Source organism: Hippopotamus amphibius, chromosome 5 (assembly GCF_030028045.1).
Source record: "Hippopotamus amphibius kiboko isolate mHipAmp2 chromosome 5, mHipAmp2.hap2, whole genome shotgun sequence".
Lineage (NCBI taxonomy): Eukaryota > Metazoa > Chordata > Mammalia > Artiodactyla > Hippopotamidae > Hippopotamus > Hippopotamus amphibius.
In genome coordinates, this window is record NC_080190.1 from 77,141,866 (window position 1) to 77,166,366 (window position 24,501).

Consider the following 24,501-nt stretch of genomic DNA (forward strand, 5'->3'; position numbering starts at 1 on the left):
TCAGCCAAGAATTGTTCACGTGTGTCTCAGTTCCCTAAAGAGGTGGGAGACACTACAAAGTTGTTTTTTTTTTTTTTTGGCCGCACTTCGCACATGTTGGATCTTAGTTTCCCAAACAGGGATTGAACCTGTGCCCTCTGCAGTGGAAGCACAATGTCCTAACCAATGGACCACCAGGAAAGTTCCTACAACGTCCTCGTGAGGCTGCCATGGTTGCCGTGGAGAAGGGGCAGGGTGGGGCAGGCAGCTTCAGCGGAGGGTGTTTTCGGGATGTACACGCCCACCCAGAGAATAAGCACCACGTGCAAGTTCATGCTAAAGGAGGGGTGTGCCCCAGCCGCTGCACGCGTTCTTCAGACCCACTCTTACACCTTTCCAGGGCCACAGAGTTAAGGATTTCTTAGGTACTTTCTAGAACCACCCTAAATACCGCTATCCACATATTCCACGTGTAAACATACTCAAAGGAGGAGAGAAAACCGTTCCCTCCTCTGCCTGGGAAAATGCTCTATTTTATAGTGGGGGAAATTATGCTTTCCCTTTGACTTTTCTTTTATACATTAAGTATTTGTCCAAGACCTGTTCTCAGACATTGTATTGAACTACATTTCTACCCAAATAAGCCAGCCTTGTAGCTAAGGAATCCTTTGTGGAGGTTGGTGGAGAATGTGCTTTTCCGGAAAAATAAACTACACACACACATACACACACACACACACACACTAATGGAAGTTCTCTGCTGTTGAAAAAGGGGTTTTTAGTATTTTCGTATTAGCTTTCCTCAGCATGGGTTTCTAAACATTCAGAGGCAAAGGCTGTAGCAAATAACTGACCCTAGAAATTACGTTTATTTCCTGTCCCTGTGGTCCAGACTGAAGGAGGAAGCTGAGAACAGACGCAGGTGATCAGGAGCTGAGGCTTTGTGGGCCTGGGGCAGCCCCTGGGTGATGTGGGGATGTGACTGTGGGTACACGTGTACACCCAGGACAGGACACAGGCCCTCAAGCATGCAACGCACGATGTACCCATAAAGCAGGTTTACGTTGCTAACAACTCACATTTCTCTATTGACCCGCCTGCTCCTTGCCAGGTTTTTGAGGAGCTCATAGCATTCCTACACAACCGGACAGGAAGACATAAACAGAAACATTTAGTATTTTAAGTTTCAAAGTGGTTCAGGGCAAAATGTTCCTCCAAGGGACCTTCAGTCATGACTCTGCATTTTATGTTGTCTCTCACAACCAGCCAACTCCAGCCTCAAGCAATAAGCAGGGAACAAACTGCTAGAGAACAGCAAATACCTGCACTTGACACTGGCTGCTGCTTTATTTTAGGGAAGGAAACCCGAAGGAAGGAACTCCTTGAATGGCAGGATGAGCGGAGTTTTAACAGTGACTATAAATGTGGCTGTTCATGTATACATCATGCAAGACAAGTCAACAGTACCACCAACAGCCTCCTAGTCCTTCGATCGGTATTACTTCCCCAGTGGTCACCACAGTAGATCCCCTTGTGACATCTTACTCTTTATATTGAAACTTCAAAATCAAAAACCTGCTGTTTCCAACCAGGAAGTTAAAAAGAGAAAAGAAGTTTACGCATTTTACAATACAGGTTTTATTTACATAACTGAAATTATTTTCTTAGTCACCTTGATTACAAAAGCAAATTAACATGGTATGGTTTAATAACCTTTCATAAATAGATTTAACAAATTTTAATAATGGACAGATTGCTACATAACACTCAGTAATACTTAATACTTAGTAACTTCTGTGTATATGCATATGGAAATTCTGTCTGATAGGACTAGTAAGTATGAGTACCTTTATAACTTAGGAGTAGACAATTAGATTATGAGTCAAGGGTTAATTCCCCATCACTGGGTCAGCCAGTGAGGCCTGGAGTTCTCACCCTGCCGAGGACACACCTGCTGCCGCCACTCACACTGAGTAGGCAGGCAGTCTTAAACACTTGAGAAAGTTTATCCCTAACTTCTGCATTAAACAAGACTATCGTTAAGCACATCTGAAACCCAAAAGTTTACCACAACTAGATATTTGTAAAAGAACATATCACAGTGTGTTTGAACAATGGCCCAAACTAAAGCTGTGCTGCATCTGCAGTAAGTGTTTTTCCAGCACTCTCCCTGGGTGTGCGTGCACACACACACACACACACACACACACACACACACACACACACACACACACACACACACACACACACACACACACAAGGCTCCTTCACATACTCATCCAAGCCTTCTTGGCCACAAAAATGCCATAATTTTACTGCTTTTGTGAAATAGCTATAAAATCCAGTATTTTAATGAGACAACGTTAAGTCCTTTCACAGTGCTTTATGTCTGAAGACCAGGCAGTGTTTTGGTAACCAACCCTCCTGCAAAGTGACAGCACTAGGATAGAAAGAAGAGCTGCTGGGACTTCCCGAAAGCCACCCCCGCAGGATGGGAGGGGTGCTGAGTGTCTGTGACCACAAACAAGCAGTGAAGAATGACAAGAAGCTTATGAGTCATGGTCAGAACCTGAAAAACAAAAATGTCTTGCCATAGCAGCATTACGTTACAAACACAGGAAGAGTGGATACATGGACCTTTTCACACAAGCTCTATAAGAGCCAAAACACTGTCTTTTCCACATCAGAATTGTAATCAGGTGTCACTGTCGACGCTACTTCTAACCTAACTAGCTGAACTGTCCCTCTGAAGCTGAGCACAAGTCCCACTCTAATGTGTGAGATGAGCCCCTGTCGCTTTTTGGCGCTGGATGGGTGGGACATTGAAGGCTGTGGGGGATTCACAGCAGCCAAGTCTCTGCGGTCAGCCATCCTTGGACAGGAGGCCACTCCCCTCAAAGGCCCCTCTCCTCCATACGTTTCTCATCAGGAGGTAGTGACCACTCAGCGATGGGGACAAATGTGTCTTGGGAGCCCTCTCCCCCCACACCACCTACCTACATAGCATCACATCTCTCCATTGTGCTAAATCTAAGAATCATTTTAATCATGATAAAAATCAAATATCTGCCTAAGAAAACGTTACATGATTTAAAATAAACATTCTCAGGATCTCAAAGCCTGAGCCGAGGCCTGTCCCAAGGTCCCATCTCCCCCTCCAGCCCTGTCTGGGCTTTGACAGCCCTAAGAGGCCTGGCCGGGCTCTTGTTCTAAACAAGGACAGGTCATCTGGGCCAGTTTTTATTCCCTGCTGCCTTTTTAGTGTGTGTGCTTCATGTTTAAGTTGTGTGGCCTCATGTGGTGGCAACTGGAAAAATCAAACAGTTCGGATAGTGTGTGAGGAACCCACACGTGTGAGCACGGAGTGTGTGGTGCTCACTGCTGAACCCAGACCAGTGCTGGGTGCTGCCGAGGGCAGAAGAGGAAGGAACACCTACACGCTGGGCTCGGAATGCTTGTCCAGCGCGCTACGTCTGCTGGGAGGGAAAATCACCAGCCAGTGTGAAATGCGCAAGGTGGGGCCGGCAGACTTTCTGTTCTCGGCATGTTTCTTCCCCTTGTGAGTCCATTACCTTTCACAAAGAAATGTTAACTATCAAACGCGTCCATTAATTGTGCCGCTGAGGGTGAAACCATCCAGTTAGCATATACACTATCATTTGCATATCTCGGACACCCAGTGTTGGGGCCATCGGCTCTCGTGAGTGGTACAGGACTCTCTTCAGGCCAGTTCGGGTCTGACATGCCTAAAAATGAAAACAGATCATTTGTTCTGCACTGAAGAACCCAAACTTCATGTGCAGACAGTAAGGCCTTGGCAAAACTCCCTTTGAGGTTTAAACCAAACTTCTGGTTTCTGGGCCAACTGCCTGCAGGGTTTCGTGCTCCAGGTTTCCAAAACACGGGTAACATTTAGCGGGGAACATCATGTGCTCTCTTGGTAGCTTACCAGAAACTATCAATTTTGATTTATATAAGCTTCACTCTCACATCTGATAAATCTGTTGGTCAGTGTAACACTTTCTCTAAGGCAGCATAAAGCATCAGCACCTTGCTGTACTTCATGGCTTACTGCAGCGGGAAGCTTCTATAAAAAGTTCTCTGATGGAAAGGAGCCTACTTGTCTTCCATCCCAGCCTACCATGGAGGAGAGGATCTTCCAAATCAAGGGCGCACGCAGGTGAGCCCCACAGCGTCGACGGGACAAATGGCAAGTAGCACTAGCCAGCAAGGAATCAGTGACCCAGGAGGCATGCAAAAGGAACAGTCTCGGCAGAAAAATGCTCGAAACTCCAAGATTTCAAAAGAATCCATGATGGAAGTTAGGAAACAGGAAAAAATTTCAAGTACTGAATCGAAGACAAAAGGAGGAGTTTTGGCAAGAACCATATTTACTGTCCATTGCAAGACCACAGCACCACAGACTACGTTCTTTCAAAAAGCATTTTGCTCCAGCTTTTTGCACTGACTTCGTAAGTGACAACTGTCATGACAGTGTGTAATGCAAAGGATGTGAAAACAGCAGTCTGCGTCGATACCCCTCCCTTGGTGGTCCCCAGCACTGGGTGCCCTCTCAGAAGCTGCTGCCCCCCAGACAGGGCCTGGAGGGTACCACTGGCTGTGCCTTCAGTGCAGGCAGAGTGGTGCTGACTGCTCATTTTTAAATTAAAGGCCTCCCCAGATCAGGTAAATTTATCCCAGTAGTTAAATCAGAAGTACTAATGACTTGATACCCACCCCGGAAATGACTTAGTCATCATTTTCTCAATATCCCCTGAGAGTCCTGCCCTGCTCTCTTTCTTCTCTATCGTCTTAAGTTGCTGGGCAGTGTGATAATCGAACATATTTTCACATCCTTTTAAAAAAACATAGTTGTAAAAAATGCCTGAATGTAAACGGATGCAAAGTCAGACATTTACGAACAAAAAAGGTTCAGAGCAGACTTTGGTTTCATTCAGACCAGAGACACTCTTAAAAAGCATTACAGAGAGTAAAGGACAGTGCAGAGAGGAACAACGTGGCTAGAATCTAGTAAACGCATGTGAAATTCTACCATAGAGTTTGTTTTCAATCCACGTGGAGGGGAGGGTTCGAGGGAGGGGAGTGTTATTACAGTCCACCAGGGGTGTCTCCTCCTCCGACAGGCCATCGTCGTACAGCAGGGAGTCGGATGGGGTGGACGCGGCCAGGTCCAAGTAGTCCTGGAAGGGAGAGACGGCTGGTCACCCCCGGCATGGGCCACTACTGGACATGGCCCGCCACTCCCTGCACAAGAGCAGAAGCCTGGGCCAAGTCCCACCCCACACCTACCGGCCTCTGGCAAGACCCGAGCCCCTCGCAAGACCTGAGCCCCTCGCCAGGTTGCCAGCACTGAGCTCCGCCAGCCCCTGCCTCACCTGGCCCTGCTCCCTGGTCCTCATCACCCTCTCTTAGAAAAAGCACCTCCTTGGGGGCAGAAATGTGCTCCTCTCACTGTCCTAGTTCTCTCTCTGCAGCACTGGGGGCATCCGGCCCAGCACTGGAGAACTGGCCTGTTTATAAAACCCGAGGCTCTGGGAGAGCTCACTGCGGTCCCATGACTCATGCAGGAATGCCAAGAAGCACTCTCCGGCTTTCCTCCAAGCACTCCTGCCGTCTCAAACATCATGTCAGGACTCAGAAATCTGAGTCACCGATGTGGGTTTTGCACAGGACACTGCTATAGGCTTCAGCTCCCAAGCACGATGATTCTTGAATACCTGCTATTTCCACTTCCCGGGTTAAACGTGTAAAGAACAGTTCCAGCGTTTTTCTGGCTGGTTCTCGGCACTGTTCTAGGAAGGCTGTCCCTTGGCATCAGCAATCAGCTTTGTTTAGGATGACCCTGCACTCAGGATTTGCCCAGATGACACACTGATGTTGAGTTTTATTTCAAGTGGCCTGGTCCATGCATCTTGCTCTTCATGTTTGAAGAAATGATAACTTTTTGTAAATGTGTCAATGCAAGGATGAAACCACGAGGGCAAGGTCTGTGCCTGTTTTGTTTACTTGTAACCCCAGCATCTAACACAGAATGTGGGAGACAGCAATTGCTCAATCAATGTTAGTGGAAGCTTCGTTGACTTCCTCAGTCACCTAGAGTTGTAAACTGGAGGCACATGGATAGGACTGCTCGGCCCACACAGAGGTTTTGGAAATTTAAGTGAGTTGCTATTAAAAACTGGGAAAAAACATGAATATCCCTTAAAATTCAGAAGATCCAGCATGCTGGCACTCATATGCCTACAGGTTACAAGTGTCTACAGTGAGGGGTCTTTCAGAGGCAGCTGGTGGGCTCCTGTCTGTCACAGTCTCTGCTGCTCTCTAGTCACTTCCTACCCCCAGCCGGGTCCCTGTAGCATCCGAATTTAGGACACACTCATTTCAACTCTTTCTCATATTCTGTTATTGAAAATGATTTTGTTTGGCTTTGCAATATTTTCCTCCCACTCTTGTCTGTGGAGGGCTCTTCCTAATACGTGTCAAGGTAAAAACCTTGGTTTCTTCCTGATTTAAAAGAAGGCCAAGGGGGCTGGATCACGGGCAAGGGTTCAGTCGCTGGCTCTCCCTGGGGACAGCGTGACCATCTCCGTTCACACAGCCCCACTTTGCCTCCACACTGGGAACGCCACAGACCGGGGTGAGGCCTATGGGGAGCTGGCACCAGGAATCAGCTCCAGGTACTCACTCTGCTCTTAACCATCATCTTATCCAGGTCTTTGCTGATGTCGGCAAACACTGGCCTCTTGTCCGGTTCCTGCTTCCAGCACTGCAGCATCAGACTGTACCTGGTGGGACACCCAGGAGGGTGATGACCGTCTAGCAAGGACAGCCCAGTCACCGTCACCACACCCAGTGTAGTGCCCTGGGCCCCGGAGGCTCGGTTCCCAAACCCCAAAGCTGTTTCTGTGTCACTGACATCCTTCCTGGAGCCAGGCCAGGGTCTGAGGGGTCAGCAGAGGCTCACAGCACCTGGCGCTGTGGTCCGGCTGTGTCCGCTATGGCGGCTAAGGAAGAAAGACCAGACCTTAAAACTCGTGTGCAGGACGGACTGGGTATGAACACAAACACCTGCCAACCAAGCTCCGCCTTGCACCTTCTTCCTTCTCCTGGGGCACCAGCACAGCTGCAGGGCTTCCAGGGCTCCCCTGTGGGTGTGCACTGGGCCCCTGCCTGCCAGCCCAGGCTGCCCAGGCAGGCGGGCACCTACTCACCCCTGCACTTCCCCACCTAGACTCAAGCCGGGCATGTGGCAGGCGAACGACAGACTTTATAGAATGAATGGACCAGTGTCTCTCTGCCCGTGGGTGACCCCTTCTCATGTGTTCTCAACCTGTCCTCCTAGATGAGAAGATGCTGGTGCCCTCAGGGTGAAGTCCAGGCTCCCCGCCGCCTGCTCCTTGCCTGCCTTTGTGCCTCCACTCGTGTGTTCCCCTGCAGACGCCCCTGGGGCCCTACTAAATTACCTGCCCCTCCCCAAGCATCCTGGGACAGGTCTCTGGCCTTCAGCTCAAGCTGCTCCCTCAGTCTGAAGCACCCTCTCATCCTTCTACCACTCTCCTGGGGTCCTGCTCTGCCTCATCCTTGTAAGTCTCCCCAGGAGGCCCGCCCAGCCCCCAGTGGAGTCAGGGTCCCCAGCATCTGCCATCACATCCAAGGGACGCTCTCCGACCTCTGCCCCATCTTGCCCTGCCTGTCACTACCCGCCACCCAGCTCACCCTGGGCTGGCACCCAGGGCTGCCCAGGAGCGGGAAGGGATGAGTGCACGTGTCCCCTCCCGGCTAAAGCCCTGTGTGTCTGTGTCTGAGGGAGGCTGGGCAGAGTTAAGCCTGCTCACATCTCCTCGCTGCAGTTGTCTGGCCTCTCCATCCGGTAGCCTGTCTTCAGAAGGTTGAAGAGGCGCTCTGGAGGAATCCCAGGGTAGGGGTTGCCCCCCAGGGTCACAATCTCCCACAGCAGGACGCCAAAGGACCACCTGCGGGGAGCAAGAGGACCACTGAGTGGCTGCACTGGGTCTGCGGCACCCTCTGCACACCCCAGACACCCATCCCCTCAGGAGCCACTGAACCCGCGTCCTTGTTACAGGCAGCGGCCCAAGTGCTCACGGTTTCAGGCCAGGCTGACTGAGCAGGTGGATGCGGAACGGAAGTGGGGATGAGCCGTCTGCCTGCCCCACCCCATCCCCGCCAAGCCGCTGCCCGAGCTCAGCCCCTACACCCAAAAGGGGCACACAGCTGGCCCGAGGTGATGCTCTAGAACATCAGAGATGGCACAGGGCACCCAAGCAAGCACAGCAAAATGCAGGCAGGACCTCGGCCACAGGGCACGGGGCTCCCTGTACAATTCCTTCACCTTTTCTGTGTGCTGGTACATTTCCCTAAGATCTTAGAAGGAAAAAACACTGCTATAGAAAAACAGTTACCTGTGAGGGAACATTTACTGTGAAGTGGGGACAAAATCGTATCACAGCGTTCTCAAACAAACCCACTTACAAGAATAGAGCATAAACCTGCGTGCCACGGGAATCCCTGCGTCATGCCTGCGAGGGCCAGCGGGAGTCACTTAGGGGTGGTGGGATCCTAGCGGCTTTCAGTCTCTTCATTATGCTTTTCCCGCATTTCCAACTGTCTCACAGTCAACTTTGTCATCAGAACACAGTTGCTAAAACTGTTTAAGGACTGCCTTTTTGTAGCCCACGTTATTCAAAACATGCAAGCCTGTGCAGAGCAGAACACTTCGAAACAGATCTGTTGTATTTTCGGAAACGATCAAGAATGTAATTGGACCTGGAAGACTGAGTTTTGGTTCCTGTCTTGGAGCAGTTTGGGGCCCCAGCCTAGAAACGCACTCAAGGCCACCCCCGCCTACGGGTGGGGACCAGTCCCCGGGGACCTGACTGAGCCCAGTCCGTGTTCAGGCCCACAGGAGGGGAACTGTTTGGCTGGGCCTGTGTGTCAGAGACACCCAGGGAGACGAGGGGAGGGCAGAGGAGGGGAGAGGGAGGGAGGCGAGCGGGTCTGCAGCCATGGCTCACGCCCTCACACTCCACCGCGGCTTTCAGAACTACGGCCTGGGCCCTCGCCATTTGCTGAGTGAAAACACAAAGCCCCCCCCCCCCCCCCCCCAGCTTGGGGGGTCCCTGCGGACGGTTGGCACGAGCCGACAGGCACTCAGGGCCAGCACTGTTCCCCAGTGGAGCTGCTGAGACAGGCGGCACGGCCCTATACGCGTGTAACCTCCACCCCAGGAAGGCAACGCCCAAACTCACACATCACTCTGTGTGGTGTAGATGTGATCGAAGAGGGACTCAATGGCCATCCATTTGACTGGGATCCGACCCTAAAGAGAGCGTGTAAGAAAGGCGTTAACGTCACTCTGACGTACTGGGAACTGGGAGTGGGGGTGTGTGTGGGGCCACGTGCCAGGCTCTTCCAGCTCTAAGGGGATGCTGAGGACGGATGCCAACAAGTTCCTGGGCACAGGACCGGCAGTACAGCCTGGCAGGGGCCAGAGCCCCCGTCTGGCCCTCTCAGGCTTGGCTGAGATGCCGGAGGGAGTCAGCTGGCCTGCCCACAGCTACACAAGGTGTGCCTCTCACACACCACAGCCCTGTTGAGAAGAGACGCAAGGAACTGATACAAGCCAGGTCCCCCGTGGCCGCTCCTGGGGAGCTCAGGGGCATCCTGGGTGCTGCTGCCCAGTGGGTGGGCCAGGAACACTATCCAGCAAGGTGCCCCCTGATTTCTGAGGGTGAACGAGTTTGGGAAAATGACATCCAGCGTTTTCCATCTTGGGAATTCCGATGCAAACGAACACACTAAGGGGTCTTCTGAGAAGCTCTGAGGGAAGAAACCTGTATGTGTGCCTTCAGGCTGGTTTTCCCCTCTTGTTTTATCCCAGGGTCCTTTCAGCATCCTCTGAAAGAGTTCCCCTCACCACAGTGGTGCTTGGGTCAGACCTAACAAAGCCTTTCTGATGCAACTCAAGAAATAGTTTTTCAGCGCAGATAGATCAGCCTTAAGACACAAATCAATAAAAAAGGCATGCATTGGATTTTAATGCAATGTTTCCTACAATTCCTTTTTTAAAAAAGGATTCTTCATGACTTATGTCCTTAATGAAGTGTGACTGCTTCGTGGGTGTGTGTTTCTAACAACACCACCTGCAGCCTGTGCTCTCGGGAGCCATGCTTGGCCACCTTGTGCCTGTTGCTTCACGACGTGGGCCCTTCCTGAGGACCACTGCGTCAACAGGAAAGCTCCACGGGACGGGGAGCAGCCCCTCTCCACTTCCCCTTCAGCACTTCTCAGATGTGCTGTCACAACGGAAACCCCAGAAGAAATGAAACATCTTCCTCACAGCCCTTGGCACCACCAGGGCTTCTCCCAACCCTCAGAGCAAAGCTGAAGTGTATGCTCTCGCTTTTCGTGCTTTTCTTTTTGAGCTGCATCTCTTCTGCATGCCAGGTTAGCTGTGCGCCTTGAAGGGGTCCATGAGCTAGCCATGTCTAGTCTGTCACAGGGAGGCTTCAAGGAGAGGGGCTGAGATGGCAACAAAACTGAGAGGGTCAAGACCAATGCCACAGGGAACTGGATGATGCCAGGGAACCAGATTTCCTGAGAAGGGGCCCTGAGCACCTGTTTCTATGACTTGGAAAAAGCTTCCAAAATCCCTACGCTGTGACTCTGGACCCTGTCTCCAGGGCTTCCTGGTGCATCTTCCACACTCTCTTAGCCAGGGGTTCTCAGGCCCTTGTCTCAGGAGAATCTTCCCCCGGTAAAGTGATTCATTCCCTCCTGCAAGGGATGACTAGCAAGCTCGCGTTTATTTCATTTCTCTCCGAGCAAAAGACTAACGCTACATAGAAAGGAAACAGCGACCTTCACTCCGTGGAATGGAGAGCAACAACTACAGAGAAGATGGTTGTTATTCATTAGGTGGCCTTCGGAAATGACAGTGATTAAAAGCAAGACAAGCTGCAGGGCCCCCGCTCTCCAGTGGTCAGCTCTGAAAGGGCACATGTGGCCCTGAGGAAGAGAAGGAACAGACTCGGGACCCAGGACTAGGGAAGGGTTTGGGGATGAGGGCTAGATGTTTATACTCTAAAAATCTCCTTTATCTCCTCCAGGCGTTCTGAGGGCTCTGCCCCTACTCTGTGGGCCCCCTGCTGGCTGCCCCCACCCAGCCTGGGAGCCCCAGCCCGGGAGCCCCAGCCCGGCACGCCCTAGGACCTGGTACCTTGCTCCTCTTCACGTAGGAATCCTCTTCATAAACATCTCGGGACAGACCAAAGTCTGAGATCTTCATCCTGCGCCCCTCAGCTACCAGGACGTTTCTGGCCGCCAGGTCCCGATGGACGAGCTGTGAGGAAGACAACGGCAGGGACCCCTGAAACCCAGGCCCATGGCAGGTGGAGGCGGGGCTGGGCTGGGGCAGCACACACCTTCATCTCGGCCAGGTACTGCATCCCTCGCGAGATCTGCCAGGCGAAGGAGATGAGGTCGCCCATCGTCAGGGCCCGCCCCTCCGGGCTGTCCAGGTAGCTGGAGTTGCGGCGGCCCCCGCTGCCCACGTAGCCAGGCCCTGCCTTGCGGCTCTCGCGGAGGAAGCCCCGCAGGGAGCCGTACTTGGCATACTCCACGATGAGCAGGAGCGGCCCTGGGGGCAGAGGGGGCTGTGGGCTGGCTGCCTGCCCGGCCCGGGGCAGGCAAAGTTAGGCTGGCTCCGGGCAACTGCTTCCCAGAGCACAGGGGAGGCTGCAGGGGCCCGAGGCAGGCTCTGCACCCGGGCAGACAGACACGGCCCCGCTGCGGGTGGCAAGTGCCTGGGTTCTGGCAGCCTGAGGACTTAAGCCCCAGCTCACCCTCACATCACTTGCTCTCTGCCTTGCCGGGGTCTGTGCCAAAGCCAGCTGCCTGGGGGGTCCAGGAGGACCTCTTCCCTGGGTGCCCCAGGCAGGCGGTCACAGCATCCAGGGCTGCCCTGGGAGGCACCCCCTGCTGCTCGGACGTTAGGCCTTTCTGTATCCTCAGTCCTGCCACAGCATGGCCTGGGGACGGCTGTCGGAGTCAGGGGGTCTGGATTTGCCCGTGGCCACCTGCTCCCTGCTCCTGCCTGCTCTTAGCCGCTCTTGGGCTACAGTCCTGTCGTAGGCCCCGCCCTGAGTTCTGCTGGTGCTGACCAGTGTCCCTGCTGCCCTCTCCCTGTCAGCCCCGTCTCCCTCACACCCCAAACACACACACACACACACACATTCACACACAGTGGAAGGTCCCTTGGGTGGCACAGAAAGTTTGGAAAACCAACAGAGCAGGATGTTCTTATGTGAAAGATGGTGACAATGCCTTTGCCTCTCAGGGCTGGAGTTGGAGTCACCTGGAGGTTATGGCATGTCTAGCTCCCAGTCGGTGCCCAGGAGCCACTGTTTGTTTCTAGAGCTCCCTGCCTTGGGGGCTCTGCCTGAAGCAGGGTTCTGACAACCAGGATGTCATCAGGGACCCCCTGGCAGGCCCAGGGAGCACACTAGGGGCAAACTCCTCATGCACACACTCCTGCAGCACCCACCTCGGCCCTTTCACTGATGCACAAGCTCCACACAGGGGCCAGAGCCAGAGACCATGCTTCCAGGAGGAGAGAGGACACGGACCCGAGAAAGAAAGGATGCGGAAGGGGGAGGAGGCAGAACGGAGCGGCCCAGAGCCCTCTGGCCTGTGCCTGGCAGCTGCCCATCCCCGGCCGGCCTTACCGTCCTGGCTGCAGGCCCCGTACAGCTTGATGACTTGCGGGTGGTTGACCTGCTTCAGGAGGTTGAACTCTGACAGCAGGTCCCGCAGCTCGCTTGGGGAGGCGTTCTCTGAAATGCACGTAAACAGAGCAGGTTGCAAAGCCATCCCGTCTGTTGGCCCCTTCTGCAAACTTTCTGGGTCACGAGACCCACACCGGGGGTCTGCACAGACCCATTATGTCCTTCACAGACATCCTACCCAGGTTCAGACTGAGGCCTGCAAGGACCCCGCTGCTCAGGGCTACTCTCAGCCCGTGGGATGGTCGACAGTGGCCTCACGTGCCTCCGGGGAGTAAGAACCCGAGGTATGCTCACTTCCACGTGAGCAGACCTTCCCATGGAAAGCCTCCCAGGGCTGGGCTATGCAAGCAAATGGCATTATTTCCCTGCAGCTGCCATCTCTTAAAGACAGTGGTGCACAGGAGGTGCACAGAGGGTCCCCACCCCTCCGCCAGTTAACCCTTCTGGGAAGGTAAAGGGACCTCCTGGTGTCCCCAGACACCTGCTGACCACGCACTCAACAGTGCTGGGGGAGGCCCTTGGAGAACAGTGAAACCGTGAGACTTCACAGAAGTCCTCTCGCCACGCTGAGCACGTGTGTCCCAAGTGCGGACGGAGCTGTGCTCGGGCTCCCACCAGGAGCTTGGGTGTGGATGTGTCCTGAGACAGAAGCTGTGGCTAAACAGTCCTCCTGGGTCAGCGGCCCCACAGCCCACTGCCCAGCTGTGCCCCCTCCTCCGGCTGCCGACTTGTCTGGAAATGAGAAGACAGCCGGGAGATGGGGCGTGGGGACCCTCTGGACCACGCATGGGTGGCCCAGGGCCAGCCTCCCTGTGCCCCTTAGGGCCGGGGGTCTCACGGGCAGTCTGAGGGCCTGGGTAAGTATTCAGAAGCACCCTGCATGGCATGGCCCCCTGACAGCTGAGCCCACGTGTGCACCAGCCGATTCCTGTCTACCACATGGCCGCGGGGCCCTCAGTCGGTCCACTTGGGCCAGAGCCCGGCCGTGGCAGAGGGCCACCTACTCAGTCTCTGCTGAGAAACACCAGTGAGGATGCCCAGCTTGTGGCAAGACTGGGATGGTGCAGGCCCGCTGAGGGCCGAGGGGATTGGGCAAGGCATGGCCCTAAGGGGCAGGGACTGGTCCTTACAGGTGGTCTCTTCACCAGGCCCCTGGTGGATGCTTAGCTGAGAGGAATGAATGGAGCAGACTGGGTTGGATAAGCTGTCAGTCCAAAACCAAAAGGGCTTTTAAATTAAACTCAGATGTTTACCCAACATTGGTATAGAAGCAGCACTACTCCAGAACCTTCCAAGGGAGGAACATCCTCACCCTGCTTCTCCAGGGTCCACCCCAGCCCACATCACCCATGGTGGAGGTCCCCAGACCACAGCCACTCAAGAAGAGCAACGGGGGGCTGGCTCTTCAGGAGGCAGCAGACCAGCTGCCAGAGCCCTGGCTGTCACGGTGGCTTCATCACCCCTGGGTTCCTGCAAGTGTGCGCGGCAGAGCCACCTCTGTGTACCGCCTGGACAGGTACCTTTCAGCATCTTCACGGCCACAGTCGTGTACCCTGCTTTGCCTTTCAGCCGGAAGGCTGTTGCCTTGACCACTTTTCCAAATTCGCCTTCTCCCAGAGTTTTTCCAAGAACCAGGTTCTTGCGAGGGAATTCCCACTTTGGATCCTCCTATGATGGGTTTGAAGGAAGGGAGAGGAGAAGAGAGAGAAGAAAGCTGGTGAGAGAAGAAAGAAGGTAAGACCTGGGGGATAAGCTCCAGTGTGCGGATAACTGACCATCACCTGAAGCAGCAGGTAATAATCACCGCGTCCAAGGGCAGGACCCCACACCACCCCTGAGATGCCGTGACATGATGCGTCTCCCCCATAGGAAGACAGGTGTTGCCACAGACCAGCCTGGACTCTGTGTGCATATCTTCACTGGCCTCCATTTACTGAAGATGCCCTGGGCCACCCCAGGCCCATGTCCTTGTCTCTCCAATGAGGGATTCGGGGCTTACTCAGCACCCACAGGTGCTCACAGGGGAGGACAGACTCTTCCCTAGGAGTAAGGCCCAAGCCTCACGGCACCACCTCCACTTTGGACACCAGGAACTGACTGGCCAGCGGCCCAAGCCCTGGTGTGCCCTTTCCAGAGACCCCCAGGACTCCAAAGAGAACCAAAATGGCACCCGTGGCCCAAGCCGCCTACCAGCCCAGGACCCCCCACAGGTGGGACTGTCAAGGACACCTTCCCCGCACCACAGCCCTTGGAAAAGTACCACTGTGCTCCTTGGGAACCTCCACCCCAGCGCACCTAAGAGCCTGCTCCTCCCACGGGCCCAGCCACTGCCCCGAACCTGCACCCACCTACCTTCCCACTGAAGTTCCATCCTCACACCACACCCACTCAAGACCACTCTGGGGCGCCTTCCCAGACCCCCAGCCCTGGCTCTCGCACTTGAACTCTGGGGATGCTGAAGCCTGTTTGGAACCTGCCAGCCTGGGCCACTGGGCATCCATCTCCCCAAGTCCTGCTGCAGCTGGGCACGGGTGTGGCTTCGGGTGCTGTTCACAGTGTGCCCGGCCAGGCTCACCCAGCCCACAGAGATGACACCAGTGGGGACCCGCTGCCCCCCAACGACCAGAGCCTTGTGCTCTGACACCTGGGAGCAGAGGCAGCCTCCTCTCGGCACCACAGCCAGGGGTGCCTTCCGGCCAGTTCCCGGGAGTCCTGGTGCCTCAGGTTCCTCAGGAACTCACAGTCACGGTCCAAACGGACAACATGGTCACCACCTCCCTGGTCCACAATGCACTGGATAACTGTTTGCTGCACAGAGACTGTGCTAAAGGTGGGTATCACTGAGGTGATCCTCTTAAAAACAGTAAGAATCATTCTCCCCGCTTTATACGAGATAAAACTAAGGCCGAATGGTAGAGTAACACGTCCAAGACCTTGGAGCTGGGCAGTGTGGCCCTTGGGCCCTGGGCCCGGCTCTGCGCTCTGGACTGGAGGCAACGTGGGCCCAGGGTGGTCCTTGCGTTGGGGGGGTTTCCCCTGCACAAGCACCCAGCAGCACCACTCGCACTGTGCGTCCTACCACAAACCACCCGCGTGCGCAAAGGAGTCAAATGGCTCGTGGCAGATGCCTGCTGTGGAGGCCGAGAGGCTGCTGGGGATGGGGGCCGGAGACTCCCACCTGCCGAGTGACTGGAGCTAGGAAAGCCAAGAGGGACGCCGCTGTTGCCACCACATCTGGGAACGGCCCTCACAGCCCAGACCCTCACCAAGTGGCGAGCACCCCTTGGGTGGCACCTCCTGTGAACCCCCACTGCGGGGGTTCCCACCCTGGGGCTGCGGCCGGCCAGGGCCCCGTGGCCCTCGGGTGCTAGGCCCCCTGCCCAGGTGCACACGCTGCAAGGCTCCCCGCCCGGCCTCACGGGTGGAACGTCTGCTCCCACACACCCTCGGCTCTGGCCACCTCCCTCAGCTCCTCCCAGAGCCCGGCTTCCAGGTCCTTGGGCGTTCCCAGCAAGCACACTGGGGCACAGCCGGCAGAGGAATGGCCTGGCCAGGTCAGGCGTGGTGTCTGAGGTGCACGCACTGACTGCAGGCCCAGGCCCTGCCACGGAGGAGGGGGTCCGGCAGCCTGCTGGCTCTGGCTGGCGCTCTCCATCGGCCAGCCAGTCACAGCCCCGCGGCCTGGCTCGCCCGCAGGGGCCCTAGAGGTCCCTCAGCACCCCTGCCCTCCGTGCCACAGATGGACTCCCATCCCTGCCGCTGCCACCCTGGCCAAGTCCCCACCTGCCAGCCTCCCTCGCTTGGATGGGGACAGTGCCTTCTCACGGGGCTCCCACCCCACAGACCCCCCAACAGAGCGGCCTGCAGAAATGAAGACAGAACATGGGCCCCCACCCCCAGCAGTCCCACCCTCTGAGAATAAAATCCACACTCCTCCTCAGGGCCTCCCCCCCCCCCCGTCTTCCTCCACGCAGCCCTTGGGGATTCTGCTGGATAGTTCCCGGGCGGGTATAGCAGGGCCCGCCCTTCCTTATCCTAATGGCCCAGATTTCAGTCCATTTAAGTCAGCACCCACCCTTCCTCACCTGCTCCACGCTCTCAGCTCCTCTCACCTTCTGCCCTCCCTGGAAGGCAGCTCAGTGAAAGCAGGGGGCTACCGGAACACTCACGGTCTCCTCCCGGTGGGCGAGGGTGCGTTATCCCCTGGTGCCCTGTCCCCTCCTCCCCTCCCAGCTGTCCGAGACCAGAGGCTGGTGCCACCTGCAGGGGCCCTTGAAGGGGCTGCCTCCCCAGCCCCGAGGCCACTCGGCGAACCTCACCGGGATCTTGAAGGCGTCCACGGAGACCTGGTTCTCCATGGAGTCCAGCGAGGGCCGGCGGGCGCCGGATGAGTAGCTGACCGGGAAGGCCTGGGCGGGCCGGCGGAAGGTCATCTCAGCCGAGGCGATGGGGGGCTTGTGGGCGTTCTTGTGGTAGCGGTGGATGCAGAAGGAGGACAGCAGCACAGACACGATGAAGGAGAAGAGCACGGCCGCGGCGATCACCGTGCGGCAGAGCTCATCACACAGCGCATCTGCGGGCGGGGGGCCCGTGAGAGACGGCACCCCGGGGGGGGGACTCCGCATACCCACAGGCGCTGGCACAGAGCAGCTCTCCAGCCCACCACGCCCGCCCACGACAGCCAGCGGGAAGTGGCTGCTGGGACCACGTCTGAGCTGCCTGGTGAGGGCTACTGGCGTGAAGGTCTGCGAGTCACTGCCAACCCTCCCACAGCAGCGACCCTGCGGCGGGTACGGTTCTGTACGTTTTTGCTGTTGGAGACTGTTACCGCCCTCTTCCAGAAGGCACGAGAGTCTATAAGCAGCTTGCCTAAAGGGCACACGGCAGAGGTCGTGCACCCCTGCACCCACCCACCCTGGAATGCTGCGCTGAAGCCAGAGGCCGGGGCGCTGGGAACTAAGATCCCGCAGGCCATGTGGCGCAACCAAGAACAAAACAATACAAAAAAAAGAACTTCAGGCCAGAAGGCCGTCTTAGAGGCCCCGACCCAGCCACCTGTCTGCACACATGGGGGCACCGAGACCCCGAGGGAAGGAAGAAGGTCTCCTGGGTTTCCATGCCTTCCTGCAATGTGCTCCCTCGCTCCCTGGGGCACAGGGAGGTGTGGGGATCCCTGCCCACGTGGGGGCCGCGGCGCCCCCAGCAGCTCACCCTGGCTGTCTTCCGGCTCGCAGAAGCACTTCTTCTCCTCGGGGAAACAGCTGCAGGTCCCGAAGCCGGCTTTAATCCCCCGGCGCTCCCCGGGCTCGTGCCCACCGACGATGCTGCCACCCCCTGGGGACAGACACCACTCACTCAGCAGTCCCCTCAGCCTCTGGGGGGCCCTGACCAGCCAGGACCCCCCAGACAGGCGCGTGCGAGGTCCCCCCACAGCGGATGCCAGCGCTCTCGGGCCCAGGGAGGGCGGCGAGCTCAGCAGTCTGGGTCCCCCGGGCAGAAGTCTCAGTGCGACAGGCCCCCAAACCAGTTCCCTGGCCACCGCAGGCAAGAGGAGGAACACCCCGGCTGCCAGGGTCCTGGCTGAGGTCCACACGTGGCTACTTTCCAGAAGCAGAGACAGGGCCGCAGCAGGGGCAGCTAGGAGCCCGCAGAACAGGGGGCAGGGAGCGGCACCCCCGTGAGCTGGCCAGGGCAACACTGGAGCGTGTGGGTCAGGCCAGTGCGCTCTAGGTTTGAGGGAGGAGAGCCCTTTATTCAAATGAAATGTTAGAAAAAGGCGCAGCACGTGAAACCCAGGAACTCGGCTTGGACTCCCACCTGGCTGAAGTGCAGGTGGGAGTCCAAGCCCTTTTGGGTCACTACTCCCCCCCCCCCCCCCCGCCCCAGCTCAGGTTAACCGTGTAGGCTCATCGGGCTGCTTACGGAGGCAGTCCTGGGGGCAGATGTTGGCGTCTCTGCTCTCTACGGCATCACAGTGGCCATCGGGGCAGGTCTTGATGCTGGGCGAGCAGGTGGAGAAGTTCCTGGTGATCCCTACGACACACAGCGGGCCGGTTACCACCACGCGGGAGCCCTGGTCAGACTGCCAGAGTCCGGAGGGCCGCACCCCAGGGCCTCCCAGGCCAACCCTGCACCCCCACAAGGAGGAGCAAACAGAGGTCTGAGCAGAGAAAAACCACACACGCAGCCCCACCAGCAGCGGCATCCCTGAGGAGCGCCTGGGGGTCTTGGGTGCACAGGGCAGCCCAGGCAGTGAGGGCTGGAGGAGGTGGGCGGTCCCAGGGCTCACATCAAGGAGGCCAGACGAGACCAGACAAGGCTGGGATCCTCTCCAGGCTGCACCATGAGTGAGACCCTCACACTGGTGGGTGTGGCTTGCAGCCACCCTCTGCCCATGCCCAAGCCGGCTCAGGCCTCTCCTGCCTGGGGCCACACTTCCTGGGCTGGGACCTCCCAGGTAGAGCCTGTCTGAAGACCATTTTGGATATTTTGAATTTTTTTTAAGGTTTATGTTTTTATGAACTAAAGCCAACATCGAATGATGTGAATAGTGTAGCCTACCTTACACTCATCTATCTTTTGGATGCCTAGTAATACCACCAAGAAATCTTTGAAAAGGGTCTGTGAACTTGTGTCCAAAAGCAGTGGGTGAATAGGGGGAAGGGTGGGGAGGAGAGATAGGGAGTTTGGGATGGACATGGACACATTGCTATAATTTAAATAGATAACCAACAAGGACCTACTGTACAACACAGGGAACACTGCTCAGTATTATATAACAACCTAAGTGGGAAAAGAATTTGAAAACAAACAGACACATGTAATTGTATAACTGAATGACTATTACTACGCACCTAAAATGAACATGACATTGTTCATCAACTATGCTCCAGTGTAAAATAAAAAGTTAAAAAATAATGACAGCATTGGGTGAATATATTCACAACTGCACATGTATTTATGTGTATATGGGTGGAGAAACGGACACACAGGTGCCAGTTCCCATCTGGTTTAGGAACAAATATATGTACAGGACTTCAGAATAAAATGAACACACACACATCCCAGCTTTGGCCCAGACCCTGCCAGCCTCAGGCACCTCTGACCCCACAGCGATAAACAGCTGAACGTCCTCGTGCCGCCCTACCCTCTTGTCCACCCTCTGCTGGCGTCAGGAGTCACAGCAGGGGACAAGGTGCTGGGGGACAGACTCAGGGTGGGCAGGGCCTGCACAGGCCCCATTTCCACCCAGCCATCACCGCCCCCCCCCCCCCACCGCCCCGAATCTCCCGGCTCTGCACGGGGCCTACCTTTGCTGTCTCCCTGCCTCCACTCGCACCTGCCCGTCAGAGAGCCCAGGCCGCCGCATTCCTCACACTCGGGCCGCCTCTTACTGACCGCGCAGGACAGGGGGCAGCCTGGCTCCTCAGCCACATCTGGGGGTGGCAGAAGGCAGGTCACAGGGGGCCAGCCTGGGCCCAGGGTCCAGCCAGCACCCACAGATGCGGGCAGCACTGGCTGAGCTGTCCGCACGGGCTGAGCCCAGTGGGGAGGCAGTAACTAAGGACCGGGGCCCGAGGGCAGTGAGGCGGCTGCTGGGGAAGGGGACGGCACCAGTCACAGAGCGGGGGCAGCGACTGGGCTCAGGTAAGCATGGAGGGAGGGTGCGAGGGGGCCAGACTCGGCCAGCGACACACAGGACGCCCAGTTAAACCTCAACTTCAGGTAACAGTGAACACCTGCTTTGTGTAAGCACATCCCTAATGATCATGGTGACATACTTGGAAGTTTGTCTTCTAAGAGACCCTGCAAATGTTGCACGAGTCGAACGTACACTAAAAAAAAATTGCTTGCTGTTTACCTGAAATTCTCACTTAACCAGGCTCCTCTACTGCATCTGGCAGCCCTAAAGCAAGCGCACAGGCAGGGCGTGCCGACAGAGGGGATGGGCAGCAGTGACCGCCTCCAGTGCTGTCAGCCGGGGCTAAACTGTTTCACACTTTCCCTCTGTTGTCCTTCTAGCTCAGCCGTGCAGGGTGCACCGTCTTCTCATCTCACAGGGAAGGAGGGCCCGGCTCCGGGAAGCCACCCGTTGGTGAGCGGGAGCAGGACCGGGCCCCTCCTGTGGCTGCACCGTGGCCCGTCCACCCCGACCCTCCCCGCAGCCCCGGCACTCACACGTCCCCTCCGCGGTGACGAGCAGCGGGGCCTGGGCTTGCCGGCGGCTCGGCCGTTCGACGGCCACCACTGTGTACTGGAGTTGGGTGCACTCGGGCCGCCGCAGGGCCTCCGAGTCGTTCACAAACAGGGTCCCCGTGGTGTCCTCGGCCGAGGTGACCATCCCCAGGGCACTGCAGTTGGCGCTGGAGAGCTGCAGCTTGTACTGCACGTGGATGCCGCTGAACTCCTGGCAGTTTTCCACACAGACTTTCCCAATCTAGGCGTGGGACAGAGGGAATCCTTAGCTGGGTGGCTCAACTGCCTGTGAGGGTGGCTGGAGGGGCTCCCCGGTGGCCGGAGTCCCAGGACAGTTTCCTACTCAGCCCAGGATGGTAGCTCCCGACCTCCCTATCCTCCACGCCCCCGGAACCTGCAGGGCATCGCCTGCCTGGCCTGGCCCTGCCCAGACCGTGAGACCACCATCCACCCTTGATCCTTGGAGCTGGAGGTGCAAGAGCATGGGGCACTGGGGTTTGGTTCAGGGGCTGGCCCTCCAGGGAGGGGCTGGCTTGCCCGGCTCGCCCCTCCCTCGCTCACTCACTCGCTCAGGCACAAAGGTAGCCCGGGTGCCTCCTCCACACCTCCCTCTCTTCTGGCCAGGCCAGTTCTGCTCTGGGGACCACCAGTTCCCATCCTCAGTGCAGGTGGCTGGCAGGGTCCACGCCCTGGCCAGGTCACCAGCCTGGTGAGTCACAGCATGGCACCTGGGCCACAATTCACACAGCGTGGTTGTTTGTCCCACATGGGACCCAGAGGGCCTTCCTGGGACTTGGGCTGGAACCCGTGGGAGAGAAGGCATGCTTCTCCCAGGGATGCTAGCCTGGCAGCTACAGTCACTGGGGCCTGGAGCTGGTCAGCTGAACTCTCCTTTTTACCCCTCAGCCACTCAAGTCAGAGTTGGGGTTGCAGTGGCTTGAAATCAGATGCTCTGCCGAGTCAAGGCTGAGGGCTAGGGGCCTGGTAGGGATTGGGACAGGGCCCTGCCTGCAGTCACACACCAGGCCCTTGCTTAGCCCTACTCAGGCCTGAGGCAGAGCCAGGCTGCTTCAAGCCCACATCTGACACCACAACAAAACCACCCCTGGGCTCCGAGCACCTCCCTGTACAAGGAGGGCTCACTTTCACTCTCTCCAGTGAGCTTCGCCACCCTCAATTTATAATCATAAAAACTGGGGAGCCTGTGAGAGACCACAGTGAGTCTGAGGCTGGGCTGGGACTCGGGTCCCTGGGCCCCCCTGAGTCTGCCGGAGCACTGGTGACCCGCGTCCAGCAATGCCTGCTCCCGCTCAGCCCCCGTGGACACCCCTCAGGCCCCTCTGCGTTGTCACTTCCCACCACCCTTGACTCCTGCCTCCAGGAAAGGCCCAGGGTTGGGGGGCAGGTCAGTGAGCCTGGATGTGTCCAAGGGTGGGGTTCTTCGTTTGCTGGCCCCAAGTGGCTGTCAGGAGTGGAGGAGGCACAGGAACCAACCACAGAAACTGGCAAAACCACTGAAAAGTAGGAGATGGTCCTAAAAGCGACATTCTAAAGAGGATGTGGCCAGAGCTGCTCCACCAGGAGAATGCAGTATGTTAGGTCATATGCTTGCTGTAACCACAAGTAAACTTCAAAAAGTTCTTAAGAAAAACATTCTAGCAGGAACTGCACCAAAATGTTAAACACTGGCTAATATGAGAAAAAGAGATCACTCCTGTCTATCCCCTATCTCCTTTGACAAACACTTATTGCTTTTATTTTTTCCACTTCTAAGCATTAACTTCCAAAGACACATGCAAAGTAAGCTCTAGCAAACATTCATGCAGAAAAATAAAAAGTAGAAGCGCTTCTTGTCTTTCCCTGCAGAGGGCGCCACTGTCAACTGCTGCCTGCATTTGCACCCTTGCAAATTCCCAGCAATGAGGACTTAGTTTTGAACATACAGAGCCAACCTGAGACCAATATTTATGCAAAACATTTATTCACTGAATTCACCAGGAACGTCTTTCCAAGTCAGCCTATACGGATTTACCTGACGCTGCTGTTGCACCAGTGCAAAACATGTTTTAAAGATGCCAAGGGAGAGGGCAAAGAAGAGGGGTCCACAAAGCCCGCCAGCCCTGCTCACAACTCTTCCAAGGCCCCAGCCTCCCTGGCTCTATGTCCGCGTCTCCCCGGGGGCCACTCTGTGTACTCCTTAGCTCAAGGAAGTGGTGTAGCGTACCCCAACCCTGCTTGAAATCTGCTAAACGGAGCACCTCACCCTGGAGGGTCCCAGGCCCCTCCCCCCCCCCCCCCCCCGCCAGGCAGGCTGCAGGCCGGGGGCTTACCTGGGCGAAGCGACGGGCCCGCCTGCTCACGGTGAAGGAGTAGGCGCCGGGCAGGCGCAGGCTGATGGGCAGCACAGACACATTGAAGTGGAGCAGGAGGACGCCCTCCCCCGGGCCCTGGAAGTCCGAGTCGTTGACCAGCACGGCCAGCTGCACGGCCCGGCTCTCCGAGATGGGGAGGCTCCGGTTGAGAACCAGCTCTGCGGGCAGGGGCACAGTGATGACAGGCGGGGCCCTGCAGGTGGAGACCACTGCCCCACGCCCACTGCACGCCTCCTCCCTGCACACGTGTGCAAACAAGTACTTCCACCCACATGGTGCACAGACAACAGACCTGGCAAGAGGCACTGAGGCAAAACTACTATTTAAAAGTGAGTCTCTGTGCTGAGCTAAGAGCCCAGAAGACCATTCTCTGCTGGGAGGTATCCCGAGTATGTGTGTGTGTGTGTCTGTGTGTGTGAGTGTGTGTGTGAGGTAGGAACACACATGGTAAAAACTGGCCACCACCAAGGCCCTGGGAAGACTATGCTGGCCCCTGAGAACCTCTCTCGACAGCAGCAGCTTCCTGTGGACCCTTGGATTCCACAGGCCTCCAGCACCCAGGAGCTTCCACATTTCTGAGCACCTGCCATGTGCCAAGGCTCAGGTTCTAGTTTAGTGAAGACAAAAACGGGGAGGGTGGCTCTGGCGCACAGAGTGAGTGTGCAGGGGCAAGGATGACATCTTCCCTTGCACAGGACAGAGGCCTTCAGAGGCTTGATGGGGGAGGGGAGGATGAGAAACAAATAGGATCAGGCCAGGCAGGAAAGGGTAAAGGCACCAGTGATCCTGGATTCCCCAGCGGATCCTGGGCCCCCAAACAAGGATGCAAGTTCAAGAAAGGTGATCTTAGAAAACATGGGCAGGAGGGCAGGGGAGGGAGGCCTGGCAGCTGATGAGGATGCCCCATCCTGCAGGGCAGCACAGCAGGCACCTGCAGCTCAGCCCTGAGGGTGGGTGCATTCCAGAAGCCAAACAGGACAATCATCTCAGAACCCTGCGACTCTAGGGCACAGAGCTGCTATGGTACATCAACCCCTGTTAGTAGAGAGTTGCTGCTGGGGCAGGGGCAATAACCCCTGGGCACTCGGGCACAGGGGAGGTGGCAAAGCAGGTGCCAGGGGCTAGAGGAA

The 24,501-nt window shown here is 56.5% G+C and overlaps 1 protein-coding gene across 1 annotated transcript in view; it reads right to left on the reverse strand.

Annotated features, from left to right (window-relative positions):
- Window positions 1-1,688: 1,688 nt before the first annotated feature.
- The window catches only part of RET (ret proto-oncogene), a 52,331-nt gene continuing 29,518 nt past the window's right edge, over window positions 1,689-24,501 (reverse strand). The window contains exons 6-20 of the mRNA XM_057736920.1: window positions 23,330-23,529; window positions 20,982-21,240; window positions 20,114-20,239; window positions 18,726-18,836; window positions 18,015-18,137; window positions 17,123-17,376; window positions 14,324-14,471; window positions 12,744-12,851; window positions 11,442-11,656; window positions 11,237-11,359; window positions 9,267-9,337; window positions 7,836-7,973; window positions 6,686-6,785; window positions 5,093-5,180; window positions 1,689-3,725 (exon numbers count right to left, since the gene is read on the reverse strand). Of these exons, the coding sequence (XP_057592903.1) occupies window positions 3,568-3,725; window positions 5,093-5,180; window positions 6,686-6,785; window positions 7,836-7,973; window positions 9,267-9,337; window positions 11,237-11,359; window positions 11,442-11,656; window positions 12,744-12,851; window positions 14,324-14,471; window positions 17,123-17,376; window positions 18,015-18,137; window positions 18,726-18,836; window positions 20,114-20,239; window positions 20,982-21,240; window positions 23,330-23,529 (2,222 nt within the window). The 3' untranslated portion in view covers window positions 1,689-3,567. The remainder of the gene's footprint in view (window positions 3,726-5,092; window positions 5,181-6,685; window positions 6,786-7,835; window positions 7,974-9,266; window positions 9,338-11,236; window positions 11,360-11,441; window positions 11,657-12,743; window positions 12,852-14,323; window positions 14,472-17,122; window positions 17,377-18,014; window positions 18,138-18,725; window positions 18,837-20,113; window positions 20,240-20,981; window positions 21,241-23,329; window positions 23,530-24,501) is intronic.